At 51.7% G+C, this 27,310-nt stretch overlaps 2 protein-coding genes across 6 annotated transcripts in view; both read right to left on the minus strand.

Moving 5' to 3' along the window:
• Positions 1-5,174: 5,174 nt before the first annotated feature.
• LOC101579680 (prostate-specific antigen-like) lies at positions 5,175-6,792 on the minus strand. The gene is made up of 3 exons (XM_023706676.1): positions 6,457-6,792; positions 5,288-5,429; positions 5,175-5,179 (listed from the first exon to the last, which is right to left on the minus strand). Exons 1-3 carry the CDS (start codon positions 6,790-6,792, stop codon positions 5,175-5,177), a joined length of 483 nt encoding a protein of 160 aa, XP_023562444.1.
• A 10,166-nt stretch (positions 6,793-16,958) lies between these two features.
• Positions 16,959-27,310, minus strand: part of LOC101578889 (kallikrein-2) — a 35,903-nt gene continuing 25,551 nt past the window's right edge. Inside the window, exons 2-6 of one of the 5 annotated variants that reach the window (XR_002819170.1) lie at positions 21,149-21,308; positions 19,913-20,205; positions 19,650-19,786; positions 18,266-18,610; positions 16,959-17,820 (exon numbers count right to left, since the gene is read on the minus strand). Coding sequence is in view for 4 of the 5 variants with exons in the window: in XM_004646395.2 (XP_004646452.1) it covers positions 18,455-18,610; positions 19,650-19,786; positions 19,913-20,205; positions 21,149-21,308; positions 22,482-22,527 (792 nt within the window). In the remaining variant the exon portion in view is untranslated. Of the gene's footprint in view, positions 18,611-19,649; positions 19,787-19,912; positions 20,206-21,148; positions 21,309-22,481; positions 23,029-27,310 lie in introns of those variants that run through there. The other 4 variants (XM_004646395.2, XM_023706759.1, XM_023706758.1 and 1 more) reach the window with 4 other exon arrangements.

Here is a 27,310-nt window from a genome sequence, read left to right on the forward strand (position 1 = left end):
TCAGGTCTTGTTGAAAGATAAACAGAGGAGCCAGGGAGCTAGCTCAGTAGAATAAGCACTTGCCTGGCAAGCACAAGGGCCTGAACTCAATCCCCGGTTCTGCAAAAAGAAAGATAAACAGATAAATAGGAAGTTCTGCCACAGTTAGCAAACTGGGGATGAGGGTGTGCTTCTATTTTAAGAAGAGACGGATCACCAGTGTGAAGGCTTGGAAGACAGAAGTCCCCATGCTGGCGTCAGTTGGCCGCCCTGCCAGTCCGGCTGCCAACAGTGACTTCTACACAGATGAATCTCACTGCAGTGGCTCCAACCCTACCAAGGGTGGAGGCCAAAGAAATTATGAACAAGATCCTGGAGAACACAATGCCTGCTGCAAGACACTGGTAGATCATCAGGGTCTGGCACACCTCCTGACACTGTTGGTTGCTAATGACTATCACAGTATGCACAGCGTGTGTACCCCAGTGTCAGGGATAGGCTACTGGACTCACATCCCCAGTACCTCCTTCCTTAGACCACTTCCTCTGCTGGATCTCCCACCTGAAATTTGTCATGAAACTGACACATCCCACTTACCAATGACTTGGATACCAAGCCCAGTCATTCCTATACATCAAAGATGAGGCAACTGTTAATTAGACTTCTCATTTTACTTTCCCTCCCCTGCACGTGGGAGATGTTCAATATAGTCTAATGATTGTTATGTGCTTCATCTCAGACATGCTTGGCCCATGCCCCTGAAAGCATTATTATGTTAACCCTGGAATCTATAATCTATTTAATTGTTGGGTGGAAAACATTTCATAATTAAATTGTGATGAGGGGGATTTTCAAGACCTAGTGTCTTGCCATGCAAGGAAGCCACTATCCTGAGAGATAATCTCTTTCTACACCCAAGTCTGGCCCACTCGCTGCCAGGCATAAAATTACCTTTAACTGTTTCTCCCATTAGAAGAAACAGTTACATGAAAATAGCAGTGAGTACCCTGAGTAACTGGAAATTCTTCAGATTAAAGCATCAGCCTATGGGGCTGGGGAGATAGCTCAACAGTCTAAGTGTCTGCCCGGCAAGTGCAAGGACCCAGGTTCGATCCCTGATACCATATGTGATGCAAGCCCCACACTGAGCTGGCCACCGAAACCAGGCGTGGTGGCGCACGCCTGTAATCCCCGTGCTGGGGAGGCTGAGGCAGGAGGATCACAAGGAGTCTGAGCTGCATAGCAAGACCCTGTACCAAATAAATAAATAAACAAAAGATTTTTTTAATTAAAAAATCAGTGTAGAGCCCTTCTTAATAATTATCTTTTCTTTAACAGGTATGAAAGGTTTTATTCCTTCTGATTCTTATCACAAGAAATCTCTGTTAATTGACCTAAAAAAAAAAGTTCTGACTAGTCCGTTTATAGTTACAAACTTGAAGACTATACAAGAGATATTAGAATTCAGATTGGCCAAATGTATGTCAGTGCCCCCTGATTTCATAAACAGATTGTCTTACGTATATTTATTTGTTTTTCTGTCTAATCTGTAAGTAGCTCTTTGCTTGGAACTCACAAACTGATTTTTTCCATTTTTTGCATTTTTGGTTTATTGACACATTTGTCTGTAAATTAAGTCAGCTTACAGGTAAATGTCACATAAATTAAAAACATGCTTCTCCCCAAGCTTCCAGCTGATCAAAATAAGATTAATATTGGTTTTATAAGTGTAATGCGTAGGCTGAGGCTATCTCTCAGCAGCACAGTGTCTGCCTGGCAAGCCCAAGGTCATGAGTTCAATTCCCAGTATAAATAAATAAATAAAAATGTACCTTGTTGTTTATGTCCCATGACTGAAAAATCTCTGATCAATTAAAACATGTGTTAAGTGTTATAATCTCATTTTCATAGATCATCTAAAAGCCCTCCCTAAGTGCCTGCAAGCAGGCACAAGGGCCTGGGGTTTGATCCCCCGGGCCTGCCATGCTGGCCCCACCCCTCAGGGGCACTGAGACAGCAATTGAGACTGGGTGTGGTGGCGCGCGCCTGTAATCCCCACTCTTGGGAGGCTGTAAAGAGGCAGATCACTACAAGTTGATGTAGTAGTGAGACCCTGAGCACCCTGTAGATCCTTCCCTAAAATACATACATAAATAAATAAATAAATAAATAAATAAATAAATGCCTTCCCTACAATAGTTGGGCACCAAATAAAACTGTAGTGCTGCAGACCAGCTAGCTACCACTGAACACTCTGACTAATTTTTGGCAAATATTTGTCCACTCAGCACCGCTGGACTTCCTCAGGGGTGCTGCTGTTAAGTGCCCCCCGGGCTTACCTAGCAGCACTGCTGTGCAATACACCCCCCTCGCCTCACAAAGGGCTCTGTCAAGTGGTCCCATGGCAGAGTACATGCTGAGGAGTGTGTGTCTGGGGGCTTTTGCCAAGGGACTCTCCTTTATTTATTTATTTTTGGTGCTTTCAACAATTGACTTAACTGAAATGGACTTCCATTTATTTAATGGAAGTGACTTCCATTTATTTTGATACATCTTTCCCCCATGGTGATTTATAGGATCTTCAAGCCAATATAAATATTTCATCAATATTTGGACATTTGGGTATACACCTGCCCAAGACCTCAGCACTACCTTTCAGCAAGAAAAACACCAAAGAGTAAGGATTAGACACAATTATTACATACACTGAAAATCTGCCCCAAATATTTTTTTTCCTTTTTCTCATTTTTTACTTACTTATTTGACACAGGGTCTTGCTACACAGTTCAGACTCATAGTGATCCCCCCATCTCAGCCTCCCCAGCACTAGGATTACAGGTATGTGCCACCACACCTGGTTTTGTTGGCCGGCATGGCGCTCCTGGGGTTCCAGGCCTGGCATGGCATGCAGTACCAGGGATTGAACTTGTGTCCTTCCACATGCCAGGCAGGCGCTTAGACCACTGAGCTATCTCCCCAGCCCTGCAATTCCTTTAATTTATAGAAGTTTAGAGAAAACAAAGCTGATGCCTCAGACCCATAATCCCAGCCTTGGATCATGAACTAGTCACAAACAAGCTGCCTCTTCTTCCCTGTTAATAGCGCCAGCTTTGATTAATGTAGTGGAATTTGAATATACAATGCATGTGTGTGAACACAAACTTAAGGTACCACTGGCTTTCGGCCACTGAATTTAATTAAAATTAAATTCAGCAAACACAACTGAATACATTTTATTAAAAGTAAAGTAATAAGCAATTAAAACTCATAGTTTACTCAATATTTTGCATTTTACTATTTTTCCCTTTTTCTCTATTTTTTTATCTTTTATTCATTTTAATGAGAAAAAAAAAGATAAAATAGTCTGCCCCAAATATTTATTTGTGAGCTTAAAAATAAAAAAAAAAAAGCACCACACTCCTGCTCCACTAAGGAAACCACCCTTATAACACAGGATTTTCTTTTTTTTAAGTACGATCTAGAACACTTAGCTGCCAATTAGGTGCTGAACGGCAGAGCTCCACCCCCAGCTTATGCCAGGAATTCACGGGGAACAGGTTCCAGCACCTCAGGCTCCTGCCCATTGGTTCTCCCAAGTGCCCTTCTCTGGGCGGGGCAGGCTGGTGCTTCAGGTGAACCCAGGTACCTTTGCCTCGGCTTCCTTCTTTTTCTGATCCTTTTCCTTGATGTGTTTCAGGACGCTATCATGACTCATGCGCTCAGTAGGCACATCAATCTTCTTGGTGAGTATCTTGCCCTGAAAGCGTTTGTTTACAATGCCAACAGCATGCTGGCTAATGCTGTAGACTCTTCCAGTTTTGCCATGGTAACATTTGTGAGGCGTTCCTTTTTGTGCAGTACCCATTCCCTTGATGCCTACAATATCACCTGTTGTGTAGATTCGCATGTATGTGGTCAGAGGAGCCACCTTCCTTTTTCTAAAAGACCTAGACAACATTACTGGCAAACCACTGGAAGATGGTAGTTCCAGCCTGTCTCAGTTACTCTTCTCTCGTTGGGACAAATACCCAACGCCCAAAATGAAGGAAGGAAAGGTTTAGTTAGCTCACAGTTACTGGAGGTTTCAGTCCATACTCACTGGCTCAAGGCAGAGAGCAGCAGTTCATAGCAGTGGCAAAAAGCAAGAGCACATGGAGGAGCAGAGGCAGCAGTGGATTCAGAGAGCGAGTCTGTCTCGCTTATGTTGCATTCAGGTTATCCGCCCCAAGGCTGGGTGTAGCACTCAGACCCATAATCCCAGCAGTACTCAGACCCATAATCCCAGCCTTCCATCATAAACTAATCACAAATTCTAGAACTGCGCCTCATTGACTGCATGAGGCTTTGAGGGGACAGACACACACAAACCATGACACAGCCAAACAGTAGGACTCTCTTAATATCCCTTCTAGTGGACTTTTCCATGCTGTTAGCAGCAGTTAACACCATCACTTTCTTTTATGGCCTTAGTTAATCCTTTCTCTCACCAGCTGTCTCTGGAGATTTTCCTCATTTTCTCAGCAGCTTGCTTCACTGTCCCAGGACCTCTGGCCTACAGACAGCATGACAGGCTGACTGGTACGACCCATCCTCCATTCACGCTGCTCCTCACAGAGGCGAGGGCCTCCTCACGAAGGGCCGCTGGGTGTCTGTGTGCTCCACTTCCAGCCCCCGTTAAATGCGCCCTGCACAGCCTCAACCATGCATCGCCCTCCCTTCCCCGGGCAGGCTTGCATCAGCTCTGCACCACCTCACAGGGCTTCGCTGACTTCCCTCCAAGTGTGCTTGCATTCCCTGCATTAGAACACATCTCCCTTCAGTGTGTGACGTCCTCCAAAAGGGCGAGCTGCCTAAGACCAAAATCCATCGCCACACAACTATGTCCGCCCTTCCTTCCTGTTGCTTCCATGACTCCATATGCAGCATGCGGGTCTGGAGCTGGGCACTGACCTCTGGGTCCCCTGATGCCATCTGGAAAGAAGACAACAGCAAAATTTTCTAACACTCCATTTTAATAGGGCTGTCAGGTAAGGGCAGGCACTCAGGGGTTGGCCACTAAGGTGGCCTTGATCCCGCCATATAGGATGGCACTTTGGGGAAGATAGCAGGAAGCAGGCGGCGGTCACAAGGGATTTGGCCCACAGCTATTTATTATTCCTTAGAGGACATCACTGCAGAGCAACGCATTTCCAGAGTCACTCTGAGGGCCAGAGACAGAGAGAAAGTCACAGGGAGAAATGGCAGCAGAGCTGAGTAGGACGTAGAAACCCAGCTCTGACTCTGTGCCCAGCAGGCAGGCAGGGCGCACGAGGGTGGTCTTTGATCCACTTCCTGTAAGCCACCAGCTTGGTATACAGGGTAGGCTTTCCAGGCTGGCCACAGGGATCACTGCCCCATGACATGAGATCCTGAAGCACACCATTACAGATGAGCGGGCCCCCCAAGTCACACTGAGAACATAAAATACCAGCCCTAACTTCTGCCTGGGGGACCCCATTTGTCAGATGCAGGCTGGTTGACCATAAAGTGCAATTCTGCAGTAGTGGGAAAACAGACGAATTTCTCCATTCCCAGAAGACAGGCAGAGATCCCTACAGGGGACAGTGGCTGGCATCCTGGCCAGTGGGAAGGCAGGGCAGATCCCAGCACCTGCAGAGAGGGCAGGGGCCAGGAGCACAGGGCCTCACACAGGTTGTGGGAGGAGCAGCTGCAGGACCCTCACGCTGCAGGGCAGCCACAGGCTCTGCTGGCCCCCGCATCCTGCAGTCTGATCCCCACGCGGGCACTAGAGGTCAGCCGTGAGCAAAGTCAGGCCCTGCACCAACCACAGTTTCGGATTAGCAGAGGAAAAAAACGCAACGAGATCCAGTGGCCCAGCTGAGTCCCCTCAGGACAGGACCCTGGGCTCAGGCCCATCACTTGACATGCTGCCAGCCACACAGCCTCCAGGCCCTCTCCGCCAGGGGCCTCAGCGCCCGCCCTGCCCTCTGCTCTTCCCGGGAGCCACAGGGTCACCTCCACCTGCGTCCTGTTAGGCGTCTCTCACTGCACAAAATGTCCCCCAGCCCCATCTCTCCTGCCGCCCACGCACACTGCTTCCCCCACATCTCTTCTGCATTAGTTTCCTGTTTCTGCCCCTCCCTTCCTCTCCCCCCCCCCAGCACGGGGCGGTCCCTGCTCGGCACTGTCTTCCGGGGCTCAAGGGCAGTGCCAGGCACCAGGTGGACATCCATGAGTGGGCGCTGTGAGCAGCGGAGAGCTGGGGTGAGGAGAGGAGCGTGTGGCACCTGGAGGCAGCCATGAGAAGGAATGGGAGGAGTCCCAGGCGGAATATGGACAGCCTGGGCCAGTGCCGTTCTGAAGCCTTGCGGAGTACAGTAGGAGAGGGTGACTCGCCACGCAGTGAGGTCCACCACCTCCGAAAACACCAGCACACAGCATCGTGTCTTTCACCCGCTCTTGGGGCCTTTCTCACACCGCTGCTTGGCGAGGGACTTTGAAGTCCACACACTGGAGACGGTCGGGGGACACGTCTGCAGGCCAGGGGGGAGCGGGGCTGTGTCTACACCCGAGGGTTCCCACCCTCCAGCTCTCAGACCCGAGCGTCCGCCGCAGGCCACCCTGACCGGTCCCTAACGTACACTTATCTGCCCTGCGCCGCCCTGACATGAAGCACCTCCTCCGCACGGCGGGTCCCTTCGTGGGCAGCTCCAGGTCCTTCAAGGAGTCCGAGATCTGGGCGGGCTCCCTCGGGTGGGCCAGCATCAGGTCATGGCTATGGAGGTCGTGGGCGTAGCTGTTGTGCGGCTTCATGAGGCTCAGGTTGAACTGTGGCTGAGGGAAGCTTTGCCTGCCGTGGACGAGCTGACCTGTGTCTTCCTCGTCATCAAACAGCCTGTGGCGACGATGCAGCCAGACCTGGTACTTTCTGGGGAAAGAAGATGGGGAGAATGAGGAGGGAGGAAGGTGGAAGGAGATGGAGGAAAGAGAGAGACAGCCAGGAACTCAGAAGGAGGGAGGGTACAGGGAGGACAGGGAAAGAGGCAGCTGCGGGGGAAGGCAGGGAGTGAGGACAAAGGACAGTGAGCAGTGAGGTGCTGGGGGGGGACACAACAGGGGACAAGAAAAAGTGCGCAAGGAAGGAGGGACCAGAGGCCAAGGGGAGGACTGGGGAGCAGAAAGGACACAGGAGAGACACAGGAGCCAGAGGCCCTCGGCAGAGAGAGGCAGGGCAGAGAGAGGCAGGGGGAAGGAGAGGAGGAGGCTGGGCTTGGGAGCCTGAGAGCTGCTGGGCTGTGGAGGGCTCCCAGCAAGCGGCCTGGACCCCCAGCCCAAGGCTAGCGCCCCCTGCTGCTCTTCACACTCTCCTGCCCCCTCCCCCTCCTTCTTACCCTCTTCCCCCTAGCCCAGCTCAGGCAGTCCTTTCCAGGTAGGAGGAGAGTCCTGTAGGGAGAGGCTGGGAGGGGTGAGAACCACCCCATACAGGTTCGGATGCACCCCTTCCTCTCCTCTGGGGTCCCCCTGGCCCTGGGAGTGTGGTCAGCAGGGATGGGGAAGGGGCTGAGATGGGAGTCCAGAGAGACTCAGATGGGGAACACACTGTGACACAGAAGGCCACAGAGACACACAGACATGGACAAAGGGAGAGAGATGCAGAGACAGTGGGACAGGAGAGAGGGAGACAGAGAGGCAGAGAGAGACCTAGGTGGCCCTGGCCTGGGCGGTCAGGCTCAGCACCTCTCACTTGGCCTCCCGGAGTACCTTCCTCCTCTCCCTCGCTGCCTCCCATGAGGGCATCCAAGGACGATGCCCAGCTCCTTCTCCTCAGAGCCCTGGCCCTCGTCACTGTTGCGGCGGACAGAGGGGTGCATGAGATTGAACCCAAACTGGGCAAGTGCTCTAGCACTCAGCTGCACCCCAAGCCTACTCATCCTCCGAGGCAGTGGGCGGCCGTGAGCACCCACTGGGGGTGCACCAGGACTCCCCACAATAAAATCTCCTGTTCCGGAAAAGAGCTGCCTGCCAGGGTTTGGACTTATTCTGGCTCTTCGAGACTCAAGTGATTCCAGGCAGAGTAGGGTGCACAGCACCTGCAGACAGTAAAGGGTCAGGGGTGCAGGGTGGACAGGAGGGCCCAGGGCACTGGGATTGGGACAGAGAGCTGTGCTGCCCATTGGAAGGCACATGGGGACAGGGACCAGCGCTGGACGTCAGGACACCTGGGCCAGAGATGTCGGGAAGAGCCCAGAATTCTGGAGCTGTCATTGCGTTCCGTGAGACTGCTCCTCGGGGTCTGAGAACTGAGCTGACCCCAGAAATGAGGGCAGAAGACAGCAAGGCTGCCTCTGGAAGGGGCCGCAGTTTTTGGATCACGGGGATGATTTGGGGTTGGGACCAGGGAAAAGGAAACTGGGATGGATTTGGACTTGGACCCAGGAAGAAGATAAAGAAGCTACTGTTGTGGGCCGGAGGCTGGCAGGAAAGGACACAGGGGCTGGCTTACCATTTCTCGAGCTGTGCAAACATCTGAGGCCTGGGCTGGGACTTTAGCGTGTGCAAAAAGGACCCAATATTTAGGGAACAGGCCTGAGCACTGAGAGCAACTGGGATATGCATAACGTGTGAAGGAACTTGGGGGCTCAGGAGCCAGACCACTGAGGCGTAGAGAACTGTGCAGTAGGAGGACAAGATCAGAGGTCCAGGGACATGTGGGTAGGAGCCTTCAAAAGAGCTGGAGATTTTAGAATATTTTGCTGACTTTACACACCTACAATATTCAAATAACGGAACTTAGAAAAAAGGGATATACAGATGAATGTCCATTTTGTATCTGTGTATTCAGAGTGGTTAAGATAGATATATAGTTGCATTCTCTTAATGAATAGAATGATTTGTTCTAATGGTGTTTGTAAGTAGGATCTCAAGTCCGCATCTTGTACAGCAATTAACCACTAAGAAGAATATATGCAGTGTGTTAGTTATTGAAACTGTCCTAGAGATTTGATTTGAAACTGTCTCATTGCTATCTGTTTATCAATAAAATTATGGGGGAAAAAAGAGCTGGAGAACCCTGAAAAGATCGAGATGGCCCAGGTCTGGCCCCCGTGGAAGTGGGCTAGAGAAGGGGAGACTTCCAGGGCAGGGAGAAAGCAGGAGGCTGGGGTGGGAAAACGGCAACTGTGAAGGGTGTGACCCCACTGGGAGGCTGGGGGAGGAGAAACTGGGAAGAGTGGCACCCACAGGTGGGCACTCGGTGAGCTGGGGGACTGAGCTTGGAGTGCTGAGTGGGAAGGGAAAGGCTGGTAGGGCTCGAGGCCCTGTGACAGCAGGGTCCCTCACGCCCTTGCCCCTCCATCCTGCTCACCAACTTCACCCAGGGACAGAGCCAGGCACAGAGCCAGGAGCCACACAGCAACTGCAGCATCCATTGGCAGGCAGGCGGGTAGGAGCTGGAGAGTCTTTTAAAAGCCCTCATCCCTCAAGGGTCCCATTCCCCACCTGGCACAGGTGTTGGCCGTGGCCCTCCCCATGGCTCTGAGATGAGGCAGCCTCGGGGGGCTGGAAGAGGCGGCCAAGGAGCACCTCACGTCCCGTGGGCCACAGGTCATTCTGGATGGTCTCCCAAGTCTGAGCTCTCACGGCGCAGGGCCTGCAGCTGCTGAAGGCAGAAAAGTGAGGAGAGACCAAGGGAGCACGCAGCAGGGGTTGTGAGGAATCGCTGAACACCAGTGTGACTGAGCTGCAAGTCCTTGTCATGCCCGAATGCCAGAGCACCCTTAAATGCTTGTACTGAGTTTTTTTTTTAATTTATTTATTTATTTATTGTGTGTGTGTGTGTGTGTGTGTGTGTGTGTGGCCAGCTCAGTCCACCAGGGGGCGGGGCTGGCTGGCATGTGGTGCTGGGGGATTGAACCGCAGTCGCTGTGCTTTTGCTTAGCTTGTTGTAAGTAGGTGCTTTAGACCACTGAGCCATCTCACCAGCCCCTGTACTGAGTTTTGAGACACCCCAATTCCTTCACCTCTCAGAAAGAAAATACAAGTCCCTCCTGTCCCCATACTCCCTGAAATACGGGCTTTGGCTCCCAAAACTCCCTCAATACTGTTTGTCGATAGAAGATCTTAATTTAAATGGTAGATTACCTGAATACTCTTGCCCTCCCAGTAAGCCAAGGCTACAAAGTGGCAGCACCTACTACTCCAGATCCATAAATATGAAGACTCTGGCATCCCCCCGAGCACACTGCCTAGCCTTTCAAATCCACTGTTTTCCAAAACAATATCGGTGTCCCGATACTCAGGCTCCTCTCAGTTCCTCAGACCAGGTGCTCAGGGATCCAGAGAGCCCGTATGCACCAAGCAGGCCAGATTCCTGGCTACTCCTAGACACAGGGCCAGGCACTGACGGTAAGACACATCCTGGAGATGGAGAAACACAGGCCAAGAGATCTTTATCTATCCAGGCCACCCTCAGAGTCAGATCCTCCATATGTGTTATTTATCAGGTTTCTCATTTGGGGACATGATCCATGCGTGTGGGAAGGAGATGGACAGGTCAGGCTTGGCCCTCCCAACACACACACACACACACACACACACACACACACACACCTGTACTATGCACAGGTACCAAGCAGGCTTGTCAGGATCAGAGGAGGATGAGCCTCTATGTGTGACACCTGCACGTCTCTCCAAGGTCAGAGCCGCACACAGACACTGACACGAGGGCAGGCCTTGCACATCCAGATCAAACCCACACATTCTTCTTGCCACCGCTGGCAACTGGCACAGCAGCTGGCTGAGGCTGTGGGGACGCAGATGCAGTGGGTGGAGACGGGGAGGAAGAAACTGGAGCTCTGCTGCTGCCAGCGTGGAGGTTCGAGCTGCGTGGTGTGGGGGGCAATGTCCCCGTGGGTACCTCATGACTCTATGCCTTCCAAACAAGAATTAACGCCACTTTGGCCTGGACTATCAAGAACATTAAAGCAGAAAGTAATTTGGCCATTTCAATGTTGAGGACGATGAAGATATTGTTCTCCTTCAATGTGTTTGTCATCACCAGGCATGGTGGAGCGCACCTGTAACCCCAGCACTCAGGAGACAGAGGCAGGAAGATTGTTGGGTTGGAGACCAGCCTGGGCTACAAAATGAGCTCAAGGCCTGCCTGAACTGCTGTCCCGACCCGCGGGTTAGTCAACGAGGACCCTAGAGGGGGAGTAGGGATGAGAAGGGACAGAAGACACAAAGAATGGAGACAAGACAGGATTCTGATCGAGTCTTGTTTATTTAGGGGAGGTGCTGGGTATATATAGGGAGTGTAGGAATGAGGAAGTCTTGGCTCTTGGGGTCAGCGGGTATCTAGGCAATGGAGGAAGGTCCCACCCCTGGGGCATAGCGCGTGATTCACGGGGAATGGGCAAGGCGGGAAGGAGCAGAAACTTAACTCAGCAGGAGAACAGAAACTTAAGAAAATGGCTGACACTATTATAAAATGAATACCAGTTAACGGCTTCCCACAAACTGCATAGCAAGACTCTGTCTCAAAAAGACCAAAAAAAAAAAAAGTGTTTGTTTAGTGTTCAGCACAAGAGTATAATATGTTCCTCCGCACTGGGCCTGTTTGTGCTGAGAAAACAAAGATTGTATCTCCACGGAGACAAATGTCGGGCAGATTTCCGAGATGCTTTTTCCATCACAGGACTAAACATTCTTAAGTTTGGCTTCCCCACCAGGGGACAAACCATCGGGTACGCAGGCTCCTCCCGGGCCACTCTCACCACTGCCATAGAAGATGGGGGTGATGATGAGCCACTGTGACCACGAAGGCCACACTGCCCGTGGTGCTGTGGGTGACAAAGCCCTTTTCTTCTGACCCAAGATCTGGTACATTCTGCCAGTATCAATGAATCTATGGCAATGAACTGAACTTCTTATTTCTGCATCAGTAAACTCCCAGGCCCCCCGGAGTTCTGCACAAACACAAGACCACTGTGGCTGCACCCGGCCCACTAGAGAAGAAAGTGGGAGAGGGGCCCAGCTGGGAGGGCAAAAGGACTGAGGCTAAGCCTGCAGCCCCGCCCAGGTCCCTCTAGACAGACACATCCCCTGCTTCCTCAGAGGTGCCCTTTCACCGCCTTGTCCCATGCCCTCCGACCTGCTGTTCTTGTTGGGATTCACATCTCATACCCCACAATGACCCACTGCACCCTAAGGCACCAGTACAGATGCCAAGGGCCCCACGGCCCATCTGGCGCTGGCCATGTCCCTCCCATCCTGGGTCTTCTCCATCCCCAAAGCCCTCCCAGACTCCTCTGCCTTTCAGCCTCAAGCCCAACTTCCTGTGTCCCCAGATAGCACCTGAAGCCTAAATTTAACTGGGGAGAGCAAAAAGTGATTAAAAAAAAATTAGGCCTCAAATTGATGAGATTGAAAACAGGAAATCAGGGCTGGGGATACAGCTCAGCAGCTTAAGAGCCTGCCTGGCAAGCACAAGGTCCTGAGTTTGATCCTCAATACCACAAAAAAAGGAAGGAATAGAGGGAGGGAGGGAGGGAGGGAGGGAGGGAGGGAGGGAGGGAAGGAAACCAAATAGTTAGGATAGATATACAGCTACCTTCTCCTAATGCAATGAATAGAGAGGTTTGTTCTAATAGTGTTTGAGACAGGACATCACGTACAATGTACTGCATCTTGTACAATGAGTAGCCACTAAGACAACAATATGCAATGTATTAATTATTGAAAATGTGCTAGTACTTGGTTGTGAAACTGTCTCGTTGCTATTTGTTTCTCAATAAAAATATTTTTTAAAAAAAACAGGAAGTCAATAGAGAAACAACAAACAAAACCTAGTCCTTTCAAAAAGATAAAATGGAGCCTGTAGCCAGGGTAACTGAGAAAAAGATGAGAAGATGTACATTATTAACACCAGATATGGGCCAGGGAGATAGCTCAGCAGCGTAAGTGCCTGCCTGGTAAGCACAAGGTCCTGAGTTCAATCCCCAGTACTGAAAAAAATATCAAATATAATACCAGACATGACAGCAGACAGACACCACAAGTCCCTTGGACTGTAAAAAGCCAATAAAGAGGGCTAGTGGGATGGCTCAGTGGTCTAAAGCACCTACTTAGAACAAGCTTAGCAAAGCACAAGGGACCACGGTTCAATCCCCCAGCACCACATGCCAGCCAGCCCCGCCCCCTGGTGGACTGAGCTGGCCACACACACACACACACACAAATAAATATTTTAAAAAATTTTTAAAAACCAATAAAGAGTAATAAAGACTCATTACTTGGAAACAAACTTTTGGGTAACAAACTTTAATAGTACTGAGGGAGTAAAATTTACCATATGCACAGCTACATACCAGGCACCAGGAGATGAGCTAATCTGCTCACAAAGCGAGACCACATTTGAAGCAGGTGCAGGGAACTCACTGCCTGGTGAAGTTTACAGTAATCCTCTCTTGTCTCCTGAGGTCATCTGCTTTCTGCTAGGCCAGGAGGCCAGTCGAACGGTGCCGTGCCGGGACCCACCAGGCCGGAGCCCTTCATGCCTGTATTGATCTCACTATCCCCGCAGGAACACAGCAAGGAACGGTTTCCCAAACAGACAAAGATCTAGATGCTCACACTGGCTTGTGCAAAGGATCTTAGACAAAGCCCCTGGCCCCCGTCAGCCTCTCTCCTGACTTCCGGGACCACAGTGATGTTCTGTTTTTGGTTTTGTTTTTTAGAACAGGGTCTACAGGCTCTCACTACACAGAATGGACTCGTAGTGATTCTCCTGTTTTCAGCCTCCCAAGTGCTGGGATTATAGGCATGCACCACCACGCCCAGTCTCAATCACCTTCTCAGCTCACCCCAGGGGTGCGGCTGGCCCCCATGCAGGGATTGAACCCCAGTCCCTGCACCTGCCTAAGCAGGTGCTTTAATCTGCTGAGCTATCTGGCCAGCCCCACAGTAATGTTTCGAGCATCTTGTGATTATTGACAGCTCAGAGTCAGGGCCCAAAAATCTCCCAAAGGCCTGTTCACCAACTCCAGTGTGGGAATTGATGTGGGGACAAAACCTCTGTAAATTTCAATTTTGACCTCTGCTTACTTGAACTCATCAGTAAGAATGTAGGGGACTGCCATCTGTCCCCAGGGCAACAATGGGCCAAGGGCCCACACGTCTCTACAAGTCAACCTGTGCTGACTCCTGCTTGGACTCTGCTGCCCGCTGCATGACTGTGCCCACCATGTGTAGCAATTAGGTGGCACTTCTTGGCCCCTAACACTGCAGGATCCAGTTGAGCTCGCTGCATGATGCTCCCAGTGCAGGGGCAGTGGGTGGCTCACACTGCCACTGCTGCAGTGGTCCCAAAGGGTGACGGGGCTCCTGGCCTATCATTCCCCACAGTAGTGGCAAAAGTTGCATCCTCTGAGCATCCAAAGGTGGTGAGCAAATCTTAGATGACAATCCCACCACCATGCTCCAATCTCCCAAAGACCTGAACCCCTTCCTCCACAGTATACTGAGGTAAGTCTGGCCTTCCGGCTTCCTTCAGTACGGGTCCCCTTGAGGCCCTTGTTTCCACTAGCCAAACTCTAGAGCACGTCATGATTCTCGAGCTGCCAGATTAAACACAGATACCTGTGAGTCCATATCAGTAAACTGCTGATCCAACTTTACAACTCCTCCGTCATGACCTCGTCCCCTTAACTTCCATTTCCACACCAAGAGAGGTGATCATAAAATACAGTGATGGGACATCATTCTTGCCACTTTCTGAAGCAGTTCCCTGCAAGTCCTCTTTCCTGTGTGTCTTTTATTTGAGCTATCACGGCTGCATCAATGTTCTGAATCCATTCAAAACATTTAGCTTACACGGTCATTTTGGCTTTGGGGCAGAGTCATAAGCCACCGGGTGCCAGATCCAAGGAACAAGAGAGATGAGGATCCAGGTCGTGTTTTTATTTGACAAAAATCACTGTAAACATTTTGAATGGAATCAGGACATCAAGGCAGCAGTGACAGCACAACTGAAAGACACTCACAAAAGAGGACTTCAGAGCTGCTGCAGAAAGTGGCACGGACAATGAGACAAGTGTGTGTAAAGAAAGGAAGACATGGGCCAGTGAGATGGCTCAGCAGTCTAAAGCGCCTGTTTAGGCAAGCTTAGGCAAGTGTGCAGGGACCACAGTTGGATCCCCTGTACCACATGCTGTGCCAGTCCCACCCCAAGGGTGGGCTGAGCCAGCCACAAAAAAAGGAAGGCACACAGGAGGGGCATGCATGGCAGTGTGCCCTTCACTAACATATATTCTTTTTTTTTTTTTTCAGAACCAGGGATTGAACTCAGGCCCTTGCACTTGCCAGGCAAGCACTTATTCTACTAAGCTATTTCCCCGGCCCCAATTCTTTTATTTAAATGCTTACCCTATTTTGTGACCACCCCATATTGCCCAGTTGTCCTCCATAGGAGCAGAGCAAGAAGACAGCTACTGTGTGCTGTGACAGGCCTCCTCGGAGCCCATGGCCCGCACCTCTGCCTTGGGGTTGATGAGTAGTGAGTGTCATAACCCAACGCCCAAAGAGCAGTGGTACACGTGGGGCTTGTGCAGAATCAGCCACATCTTGCAAGGAACAACCTCAGCGGAAGCACACAGGGCCCTCACCTTCACCAGTAGGAATATAGCACGCCTTGTTGCTCCCTCCAGCAGGGAAGCAGCCCCAGGATGAGGTAACACCAGTATGAAGCTGCTCTCAACCTTCTCATCCAAGAAGTTTCATGAATTAAGTATCTCTGTTCAGCGTTGGCCTGGAATGGATACTGACAGCTTGCACACAGCCCTGTTTTAAAATTTTCTTTTTCTTTTCTTTTTTTTTTTTTTTTTTGCAGAACCGAGGATTGAACTCAGGCCCTTGCACTTGCCAGGGAAGCACTTATTCCACTGAGCCATCTCCCCGGCCCCATCACCTAAATTTTCTAAGGGGGTAAGTCCAATCCATAGCAGCATTCTGTGGGCCCTTTGGATTTGAAGTCTGAAATTCATAGGATGTAAGCTCTATAAATTCCATCTCCAGAGTCTGGGCTTGGTGGCGCATGTCTGTAATCCCAGCACTAGGGAGGCACAAATCAGGAAGATTACTAAGAGTCTGAGCTACATAGTGAGGCCATGCACAAACAAAAAAAAAAAAATTATCTCCAATTATATTATTGTTATTGACCTTCCTCCTCCTCCTCTCCAATTTGTTTTTTTTTTTTTAATGTATTTATTACGGGGTCTCACTACATAGATGGGACTTATTATTCTCCTGTTTTCAGCCTCCACAGCGCTGGGATTCCAGGCGTGCACCACCATGCCCAGTCTCAATTGCCATCTCAGCGAGCCCCGGGGGTGGGACCAGCACAGCATGCCAGAGATCAAACCCCGGCCACTGCGCTCTGCCTCAGCAGGCGCTTTAGTCCGCTGAGCTATCAGGCCAGCTCTCCAATTTCTGCTAAGAGTTTAATGTCAGCATCTGTACTTCTGGCCTGCATATTCCATGCCATGTGTTTAATTTTTCTGGCCTTATGAGTCACTACTGTGTGCTCCAGTTGTATTCCACACTGCTACTTATCAATAATTTTTTTAAACATTGTTTCAACTATTATGTTTTTGTACCTAATTTTTATCCTTGGTCCTATTTTATGCTTTACTGTTCAATATTCTTATTATCTCCTGTAATCTCTGTCAGTATGCTTGCTAGGTTAATTTCTAATTTAGTCTGAAATCTATTGTGTGCACCCTGTGCACCCATGCGTGTGTGTGTGTGTGTGTGTGTGTGCATGCACGTGTGTGTGTGCATGTGTGACTGTGGCCTGAGCTCAGGGCCTCTGCACTGAGCTACGTCCCCAGCACTTTTTATTTTTTGAGGTGAGGGTTCACGCACACTTGCGATCCTCCTGCTTCAGCCTCTTAGAGTGCTGGTATTACAGGCATGCACCTCCACACCCAGATTAAAATCAATCTTTAAAAATGTGTTTATTTTCCTCAAATGTCCTTTTACATTCATGTACTGTGAAGTTCTGTGCTACTTTATTAGCTATAATGGGGAGCACCTCAAAAGGACCACAAAATCCCCTGCTCTTGCCAAATACAACTCACACCCAACAGGACACCCCATCTCCTTATCAGCTGGATCAGCTGCACCTCAGAAGGTCCCCAGCCTCACGGGTTTCACTCCCTGTCAGCCCATGAGATGCCTGAAACACAGCAAGCCCACTCCCCTGTGGGCGCCCAGGTTCCTCCATCTCCCATGCTACAAAACCTGATCCCCAGCCCTTCTCGTCAAGCTGACCCTGAGCGCAATCCTGTCCTACAACATGGCACACGGGTGCTCTTCCGCAGGCTGTGCATGCCTGTGGCTAACTCTGTTTCTGATTGCATGTGCCCAGCCATCTCACAACCACAGTGGGAAGCTGTCCCTGTCCCTCGCTGATCATGTGGAGGCAGGCAAAGAAACCGATCACTGTGCCTGCCCAGCTCCAGATTTACTCGTCGCAGGGATAACTCCTGGTGCACTCGATCCCAGGACCAGACCAGACCCCAGCTGCTTCCCTCATCCCTCCCTTCTGTGCAGCCCCATACAGAAAAGGCTAACTCAGGAGGTCGCAGTGCTCAGTCCCACGTCCCCCAGGGAGGACTCTTCTTCAAGTGGCTTATAGAAGACAGCATCTGATGCCCAGAACTCTGCCCGACAGTGCCTCCATGTACTGGAGCCGTGGACCATGCCCAGAAGCTCACACTAATGGCATGAGTCCAGTGAGCCTGTCTGTGTACCACAGGGACCCCAGGTCGTGCTCCAGGGAGCCTGTGGGCCAAGCACTTAAGGTCAGCCACGTGAGATGTAATGCCATGGAGGCTGAGGGTGGCATGGAGGACCTCCACGTACTTCCCACAATGATCAGATTCCCAGGGCTCTGGTCTCTTCCCTGGGCCCTCCCCACCCTGCTCACAGTCTTCTTTAGGTTTCCCAGGGCCACAGGGACCAAGGGGTGATGTTTTAGAGGCCACCCTTGCTGCGTCGGTGTCTGGGCACTGTGCTTCCGGCTCCAGCTCTGTGCTGGGTGGACAGAATCCATCACGGGGCACTATCCACTGTCCCATGCCTGCTCCATCTTCACACCACACACCTGTCACAGCCCCCCATGTCCACTCTGTGTCCCCAGACCTCTCAGAGCCATCTGGAGATAGAGTTCTCAAGGGCACAAAAGGGGATGAGAAGATTACACCCATTAGAGACCCATGGGGCACACCTGTCTCTCCACTTCCCTGTCCTTGCAGCCCTGGCCCCACCCCTCGGGATGTAGACTGGGAGGGCTGGGAGGCTCTGGTCCTGGTGAGTGGACTCTGAGTTTCCAGATGCCCAGTGGCAAGGGACACAGGACGATGCCAGAACTTGGTGTGGACTCGATTTTACTTCAGGTAGAGAGGAACAGGAGCACTCAGGGGTTGGCTGCCATGGTGTCCTTGATCCACTCCCGGTAAGCCACCAGCTTGGTATACAGGGCAGGCTTTCCAGGCTGGCCACAGGGATTACCGCCCCAGGACGTGAGACCCTGAAGCACACCATTACAGATGAGCGGGCCCCCCGAGTCACCCTGAGGGTTAAAGGGACAGAGAACAAGAAACATCAGCCCTAATGTCTGCCAGGAGGACTCCTTCTGTCAGATACAAGCTCGCTGACCATTAAGTGCAACTCCCCAGCAGTGGAAAAATAGACAACTGGCTCCAGAGCCCATTCTCAGAAGGCAGTCAGAGATCCCTACAGGGTACAGTGGCTGGCATTCTGACCAGGGGAAAGCGGGGCAGAGCGCAGCTCCTACACTGAGAGCAGGGGCCAGGAGCACAGGGCCTCACACAGGTCGTGGGAGGAGCAGCTGCAGGACCCTCACCCTGCAGGGCAGCCACAGGCCCTCCTGGCCCCCCATCCTGCAGTCTGATCCCCATGCGGGCACTAGAGGTCAGCCGTGAGCAGAGTCAGGCCCTGCACCAACCACAGCTCTAGATCAGCAGAGGAAAAAAACGCAGCGAGATCCAGTGGCCCCGGCTGAGGCCCGGCAGGACCGGACCCTGGGCTCAGGCCTGTGGCTTGACCGCTCCTTCAGCCACAGGCCCCTCTCCATCAGGAGCTCAGCATCTGCCCTGCCCTGTGCTTTCTCTAGGTGTCACAAGGTCACCTTCACCTGTGTCTGGTGTTGGCACCTCTCACTGCACACAAGGTCCCCCAGCCCCATCTCTCCTCCCTGCTCCACACTGCGCGCCTCCTGACCTCTCCATCAATTATTCGTTATTTTTTTTTTTTTTTTAATTTCTGCTCCCACCCAACCTCCCAGCACAGGGCCATCCCTGCTCCACACTGCCTTCTGGGGCTCAAGGGCAGTGCCAGGCCCCAGGTGGAAGCCTGTGAGCATGCGGCATGAGCAGTGGGGAGCTGGGGTGAGGACAGAGGAGCGCACGACCACTGGACGAGGAAGGGCAGGAAAGGGACAAGAGGGAGGGGCTGAGGCCGAGGAACTCCTGGGTTGCAGCCAGTAGACAGCAGAGCAGGGACAGCTGGTTAGCTAACACTCAGATCCCAGCAAAGAAGTAGGTCCCCTCTGCCCTTTCTCCTAAGACGTTGCCAAGGGCCCGGCTCACCACACAGGAGTCTTTGCCACCCTGCAAGTGCCCAGCACACAGCATGAACTCTGTCACCGGTATAGAGTAGCCGCTCTCACACATATCTCTGGACAGGAGGCTGAGGTCCACACACTGCAGAGTCCTGGGGAGCACCACTGCAGGCCACAGGAAATGGTGCTGCAGCCGGACCGCCCTACTCCGCCCCACCCCCAGCACCCTAGTCCCTTAGACCCAAGTGCGCAGGCTCCGTGCTGCTGCGTGGCCATTGGGCCCTGACTTACACGGGTCTACCTCTGGTTCGGTGCTGCCCCAGCCGGAGGCGAGGCATGTACTCCCCAGGTCTGGCTGCGCGGTGGGCAAGTCCAGGGCCTTCACGGCGTCCGTGATGTTGGCGGACTCCGCCAGGCGGAGCAGCATCAGGTCGTGGCTGAAGTCGTTCTCCAGGCCCGATGACCCATGCCTCAGGAGGCTCAAGTTGTAGAGCGGGTGTGGAAGGGCGTAGCTGATGTGGATGTGCTGGGCTGTGTTCTCCTCCTCATACAGGTTGTGGCGACCCAGCAAGACCTGGCTATCGCTGTGGAGAATGGGTTGGAGAAAGCACAGGAAGAGGGAGGCCAGGAGGTGGACTGGGAGCACGGACAAGGAGGGAAAGAGGCAGCCGCAGAGGACCGTGAGAGAGAGGACAAAGGAAGGTAAGCAGTGAAGGTGGGAAAGAGTGTGTGAGGACGGATGGACACAAGGCTGAGGGGAGGACAGGGAGCAGGAAGGATGTAGGTGGAGACGCAGAGCAGCCTGAGGCCAGGGCCAGAGAGAGGGCAGGGGAAGGAGAGGAGGAGGCTGGGCTTGGGGGCCTGAGAGCAGCTGGGCTGCAGCTGGGCAGCACTGAGGGCTCCCAGCAGGCGGCCTGGACCTCAGCCCAAGGCCAGGGAAACTTCTGCCCTCCGGCCCCTCCCACCCTGTCCCTTCCCTTCCTCCCAGCCCAGCTCAGGCAGCCCTTTCCTGAGCCTCCCACCTGGACAAACATCCCACAGGGAGGGCCCCGGGCCGGGTGAGGAGCACCCCACACAGGTTAGGATGCACCCGTTCCTCTCCCCTGGGGTCCCTTAGCCCATCCTGAGAGTGTGATGAGTGGTGATGGGGAGGGAACTGAGATGGCAATCCAGAGAAACTGAGATGGGGGACACACTCAGACACAGAGGAGTTCAGAGACACCCAGACATGGACAGAGAGGGGGAGATGCAGAGACACTGGGATGGAGGAGAGACAATGACACAAAGATGGAGACCCCCGCAGCCCTGCCCTGAGTGGTGGGGCCCCGCACCTCTCCTCTAGCCTCTGGAACATCTTCCTCCTCTCCCTTGCAGCCTCCTCCATAAGAGCATCCAAGGGCAATGCCCAGCTCCTTTTCCTGCAGAGCCCCGGCCCTCCCCATAGTTGTGGGGGCCAGAAGGGTATATGAGACTGAACCCAGACTGGGCAATTGCGCTACTACTGAGCTACACCCCAAGCCTACTCACCTGCTGGGGCAGTGGGCAGCTGTGAGCACCCACTGGGGGTGCACTAGGACACCCCCGCACACTGCTAAACCATGGTGGTACACAGCCGCCTGCCAGGGCTGGGAATGCTTCTCACACTCCCAGCCTCCTATGATGCGGGAGTGGACTGGGGGTGCAGCACCTGCAGAAGGGGATTCTAGGTAGGCACATAGTCGACAGGAAGGCTGGAGATGGAGCTAGCCATCCTGTAGGTCTGAATGGACACGGTAAACTGGATAGGACTAGGACTGGGGTTCGAGGGCACAGGCAAGGGGCACAGGGAGGTGTCTGGAATTTGGGACCATTCCCTGGGTTTGCATGTTCCTGGCTGGTCCTGATTAGGAAGACTTTCTACTGTTGGGGCAGATCAGAACCCAAGAAGGAAGATAGGAGACACCAAGGCAGCACCCAGAGCAGGCACTGAGTCCAGAGGTTGAGTCTGGAAAATGTTCTGGAAAGGGAGGGGATTCTGGAAAGCAAAGATGAGCTGCAGCAGAAGAGGTCCACTTGCTGGGAGAGAAGATTTGGGCAGCATCTGAGGCCCAGGGTTGAGGGAACAATTTGGAACTGGAAAGTGTCCTCAGAGGTCCTGAAGAAGCTGCAGTGAGGGAACCAGCCCCTAGATGAGTGGCAGATGCAGTCAGGGGCTACATGTTTTTCCTGCACAAAGATCAGCCACTGATGGGGTCTGGGAAAAGAGGGAACAAGGAGGCATTTGCAGAAGGCCAATTCCAGGTAAGGGGTTATTGTCACGGCACAGACAGCCTGGCTTTGGAAAGAAGCAGAGCATTGGATAAAATGGTTTCCATGGGAGCAGGAGTGGGAGACAGATGTTGAGGTCTGGGGTACTGGGAAAAATCAGTAGAATCTGGCAGAATTGCAGGGTTCTGAAGACAGATTTCTCACCAAGAAAGATATTTAAAGTGTGAGCCCCACGAAGAGAGACAGAAATTGCTCAAGATCTGCCCCTTTAGGAAAGTGGCTGGAGGCAGGAAGTTGACTTGGGAGAAGAGTGTTCCAGAGTTCCCGGGAGGGAGCGGGACCTAAGGCAGGAATGAGGTCTCTGGTGCACTTGGCAAGGGAGAGGGGCTGGGGGTAGGATTTCAGGGCAGGGCTGTGAGCAACAGGAGTAAGCCCAGCACCCTAGTGTGGGGTGGACTGCATGCTGAGGGACGTGGCTGAGTGCTGAGTGGGAGAGGAAGGACTTCTGGGGGATGAGGGCAGATGAGAATCTGGGCCTTTCTTCCTCCTCCCCCTCCTCCCTCTCCTTCCCCTCCTGACCTCCTCCTCCTCTGTCGCCCCACTCTTGACTCACCAGTCCTCCCTAAGGACAGGACAAGACACAGAACCAGGAACCACATGGTGACAGAGGTGTCCAGGGGCAGGCAGGTGGCAAGCTTGGAACTGAAGAAATTCCCCGAGGAGCCTTATAAAGCCTTCATCCTCCCCAGGACCCTGCTCTTGCCCTAGAGGCACCCAGACACGAGCCAAGACCCTGCCCTGCTGCTAGAACTGGACACCTCCTTCCACACTGAGAACTGTAGGAGGGGAGGAGGACCCAGTACTCGTTGTTCTAAAGGTACTAACTAGATCACCTTGGATGCACTCCCAGGGCCTGAGGAGGCTCCTAAAGCCTTGATGTGAGGGACAGAGCCAGAAAAGAGAGCCCCCACTGAGCCAGAACGAGGGCAGGACTGGACCACAATCCAAAGCCCCATGTACCTAAGTCCCAGGAGCATCCTTGGTACCCCAAATCCCAGTATCCCCTGAAATACCCTGAGGCTAGGAAACTGCCTATGCCACTCTGGACCAAAGTTGTAAGCCTCCATCTCCTCTCCTGGAAATAGAAACCCTGGCACCCAGAACTCTTTGATTCATTATTATTATTATTATTATTATTATTATTATTAATGTATTTAGTTGTTGTAGGGTCTCACTATGCATCTCAGACTCATGGTGATCCTCCTGCTTTCAGCCTCCCCAGCACTGGAATTGAAGGCATGCCCAGATTCATGTGGCACTCAGATGCCTCATGTGCTCCAGTCCAGAAAAATGGGTCTCCAAATCGAGTTTCTTAGCATTTCAAAATCCAGTGACCTCCAAGCAATCTGGAGTTCCAACAACACCTACTCCTCCTTCTCTGGATCCGAGCCTAACACTCTCTTCTCAGAAAAAGACTTCAGGAGCCAGGGGTTTTTTGTTGTTTTTTTCTTTCTTTTCTTTTTTTTTAAGAAGGAAGATTTATGTTCTTCAAGATTAAGTGGTATTGGGGCTGGGGAGATAGTTTGGTGTTTCAAATGCCTGCCTGGCAGTCACAAGGACCAGGGTTCAATCCCTGGTACACATGCCGGGCCAGCCCCTGAACCGTTTCTGGGAGTGGTGGCACACGCTTATAATCCCAGTGCTGGAGGTCAGGAGGCTGAGACAGGAGGGTCACTGCAAACTAGAGGCCAGCCTGAGCTGAATAGGGAGACCCTATCTCAAAATAAATAAATAAATAAATATAAAAATCCCATGCTGGGGCCACAGACAAGAACTAAGAACAAGAGCATCGCCAACTCCCCTGTTAACTCTGTAAGATTACCTAGATCTCCAACAGGTCAGTTGTCTGAACTATTCGGTAGAAACAAAGCAGCTCATGTGGATCCAGCACTAGCTGCGTCTAAAGAACATGACAGAATCTTCCCTCATTCCTTAAAGACTAATAAACTCAAAGTGTAACGAGAGAGAGACGCTACACCCAGGTAATTAAAACATAAGACCATGAGAACTAGGGTAGAGAGATATGTTCAGTCATGCACACACACACGCATGCACGTACCCCAGTGAGGGGATTAAGGGTTTCCTGGAATCATCCTGTGAAAGTAGTTTCCATCTGTGTGAGGCTGTCCTGGATCCAGCATCCCCAAGTGTATTCTAACCCCCACGGCAACTTCAACAAAACCTGACCCAAGCCACGTAACACAACCCAATCCAACTGCATCACATGCAACCCCAACGCAACTAAATCTAACTCAGTCTAACATCTATATCTTCAAAGCCCCATTTCAAGCCAAGTCAAATGCTTCCTCATAGGTCCAACACAACCCAACCAATGCCTATCCTCCATCCCCAAAACCAAACTTACTCTCATCCCTAATCCAATCGGAACATACTCCCCACCAAACATCAAAACAAGCTCATTTCCAGCCAGAACTTGGGCCATCCCAAGACACCCTAACATCATCAGCCCTAAACTGAATAGAAGGGCAGAACTTGCCCCATCTGTAGCACAACTCCATGAAGACCCTCCACTCCAACTGATCCTCACTCTCTACCCTCAAACAAATATTTACTTTGAATATACTGTACTGGCCACAGGAAACCAAACACAACCTTGTTCAGCCTCAACTGCCCACGTCCTTTTCTTATTGTTCCCTCTCAGCTCTGAACTCATGGGAGTCCATGTTCCACCCTCCATCCAGCCTGCACACACCATTGTGCTCATCAGATGCCCTGGTCGGTGTCTGGTCCAGCGCAGCGGAGAGAATGCTGATGGTGGCACTCGGAGATATATCTGGGAGTCATCAGGGAGGAGAGGAGCCCGGGAGTGGACACTTGAGATTCCATCAATGGCAACATTTGGCAGTGCGCAAGCACCTTTCAGCCATGGTTTTGTCTGGTCAGCAGCTCCTCATTTAACACCGTGGTCCAGCCCAACAGCACACAGGAGATGCTTTCTGGGGTAGATGTGGGAGGCTTAAAGGGTACTTTGCAGCTGCAAAAGACCATGCCCTGTTAGTCGCAGCAAGATGACATCACATAGTGATTGTGAACTTCCCAGAAAGGTTGCTGAAGGACACATGATGTATCCCACAGGCCCCTGCAACATTGCACATGCGCATATCAGACAGGCCCGGTACCACACTTGCAGAGGAAATGAAAGACAGGGAAATGAGCACTACTTGGTCCTCCATCCCTTTGAGAATCTGGAGTTCCTTTTTCTTTTTTTTTTTCCTTTTTTTTTTTCTTTTTTTGGTGGTACCAGGAGAATCTGGAGTTCCTATTACCTTCACCCCAGACCCTAGAGCCAGTGGTTCTAGTCCTCTAGTCCTCACTCCTCAGGGACCAAGAAGTATCAAGCCTCAAACACCTGGAACTTAACCCTACCCTTCTTTGTGGCACAGAATTCTTGGATCCCCAGACCATTCACACATCGTACACAGGATATCAGACCTTACCTGTCTCATTCCTCAGAGACCTAAGAGTTCAGAACCCAAGGACCCAACCTCCAGCTCCTCCTCCTTCAGAACTCAGGAGTCTGAGGCCGCTCCCCAGCTCCTTCGGGATTCCAAGGCCTACTCTCATTCTGGGTTTGGCAATGGGCTGCTGTCTGACATGGTCAGCAGAGTATGATCAGGGCAGAACCTTGGCTAGGCTGGAGAAGCAAGATGTGATAAAGAGTTCGACAATGGTCTGTTTGGGTTGCCCTGCAGACAAGGGTAGAAGGCCCAGTCTGCATAGCATTAGGGAGACAATTCCCCATGGTTCTCTCATGCTTCTGTGTGTCTTCTAAACCAAAGCATGAGCACTTTTAAAAAAAAAAAAAAAAGGGTCTGTGGGTCTGGTAAGATAACTCAGTTCTAAAGTGCCTGCTTAGGCAAGCTTAGGCAAGCTCAGGCAAGTGCAGGGACAGCTGTTGCATCCCCCAGCACCACATGCTGTGCTAGCCCTGCCCCCAGGGCAGGCTGAGCTGGTCACAAAAAAAAAAAAAAAAAAAAAAAAAGGGCCCCACTATGTCACACACTCTAGTCTGGGACTCATGATCCTGCCTCAGCCTGAATGCTAGAATCACCGGTGTGCACCACCATGCCCAGAAAGACCTTTTTGACAATGTTTGCCTGCCAGGAAACCTTGCCAAGATAGTTACCTTTCTCAGATCCGTTTTGCTTACTGTCCTAGGTTATCGTGTCTCTCTTGCTACATATTTATTTACTGTTTAGGATAATAAGTATGTCAGTTTAGAGTAGTCTGTCTTCACCCTACAATGATAAAGATTATATCTTCAGGCAGAGCGAAGCCTGGGAGGTTTGTAAGCAGCCCTCTCATGATTCGGACGATTCTGAAGCTCAGAACTTGCACCAGTGGTGTGAACTCCTCCTCAGTGTGCACGGAATACACCTGGCCACTCCATAAGGTTTGCAACAACGTGAGTGGACGCCAACATGAAGCTTGTGCTGCCTTTGATACTGGGAATAGCAAGTCCCTTTGACCCAGGAATCTCACGTGTTCTTCCAACATCTATGGAACTGTAGCAGGCTAACATATTTCTTTGTCAGTTAGTAAAATTTCAGACCCTTCCGCATGCTTGACAAAAAGATGGGCAGAGAGGCTCCACCTGCAAGGGGAAAAGGCAAAGGAAGAGCCAGGCAGTGGGCAGGTGCAAAGCAGGAAAGGGAAACAAGGCAAAAACACAACGGGCTTGGCACAGTAGCGCACATCTCTGATCCCTGCACTTTGGGCAACTGAAACAGGAAGACCGCAAGTTCGAGTCCCATCTGGGCAGCCTAGCAAGCTCCTGTCTCAAAAAACAACAATAAATAAAAAGGGCTGGGGTTGTAGCTTAGTGTGGTAGCCCTGGGTTCAATCCCTAGACACACACACACACACGAAAAACCAACGTAGTGAGACTCTTGTTGTAGGTGTCTAAGAGAAGCACGAAGGCAAGAGTTGGGGTGAGGCGTTAACTGAAGTCCACCGCCATCCTCCCTAGGGCAGAGACGCTGATCACAGCCCGCTTCTCTGCAGGCGGTGGCTGATCATGGCCCCTGTGCCCAGAATAATTCAGACCCGGCAAGCACCCCTTTCCAACCCCCTTTCTCTAATAAATGAGGCCGTAATGCCCACGCCACAGGGATACCGCGAGCACTGCAAGAATGTCAGTATAGATGGGACTATGCCAACACACAGTAAGAGCTCTGCGGTGTTGGCACATCCTTACAGAGTACTGCCCGGTGCCAAGCTCGTGCCAGGACCTCAGGCACGTGACCTCCTTTGATCCTCCAGTGACTCTATGAAAGAAAGTGAGGCGGCGACCTGGCGCGGCGGTCTCGGCGCCGGGCCGCCGAGCGTGAGGTGGCCGGTTCGCGCCCCCGTCCCGACTCT

The sequence above is a fragment of the Octodon degus genome, unplaced genomic scaffold (assembly GCF_000260255.1).
Source record: "Octodon degus isolate 3935 unplaced genomic scaffold, OctDeg1.0 scaffold00268, whole genome shotgun sequence".
Classification (NCBI taxonomy): Eukaryota; Metazoa; Chordata; class Mammalia; order Rodentia; family Octodontidae; genus Octodon; species Octodon degus.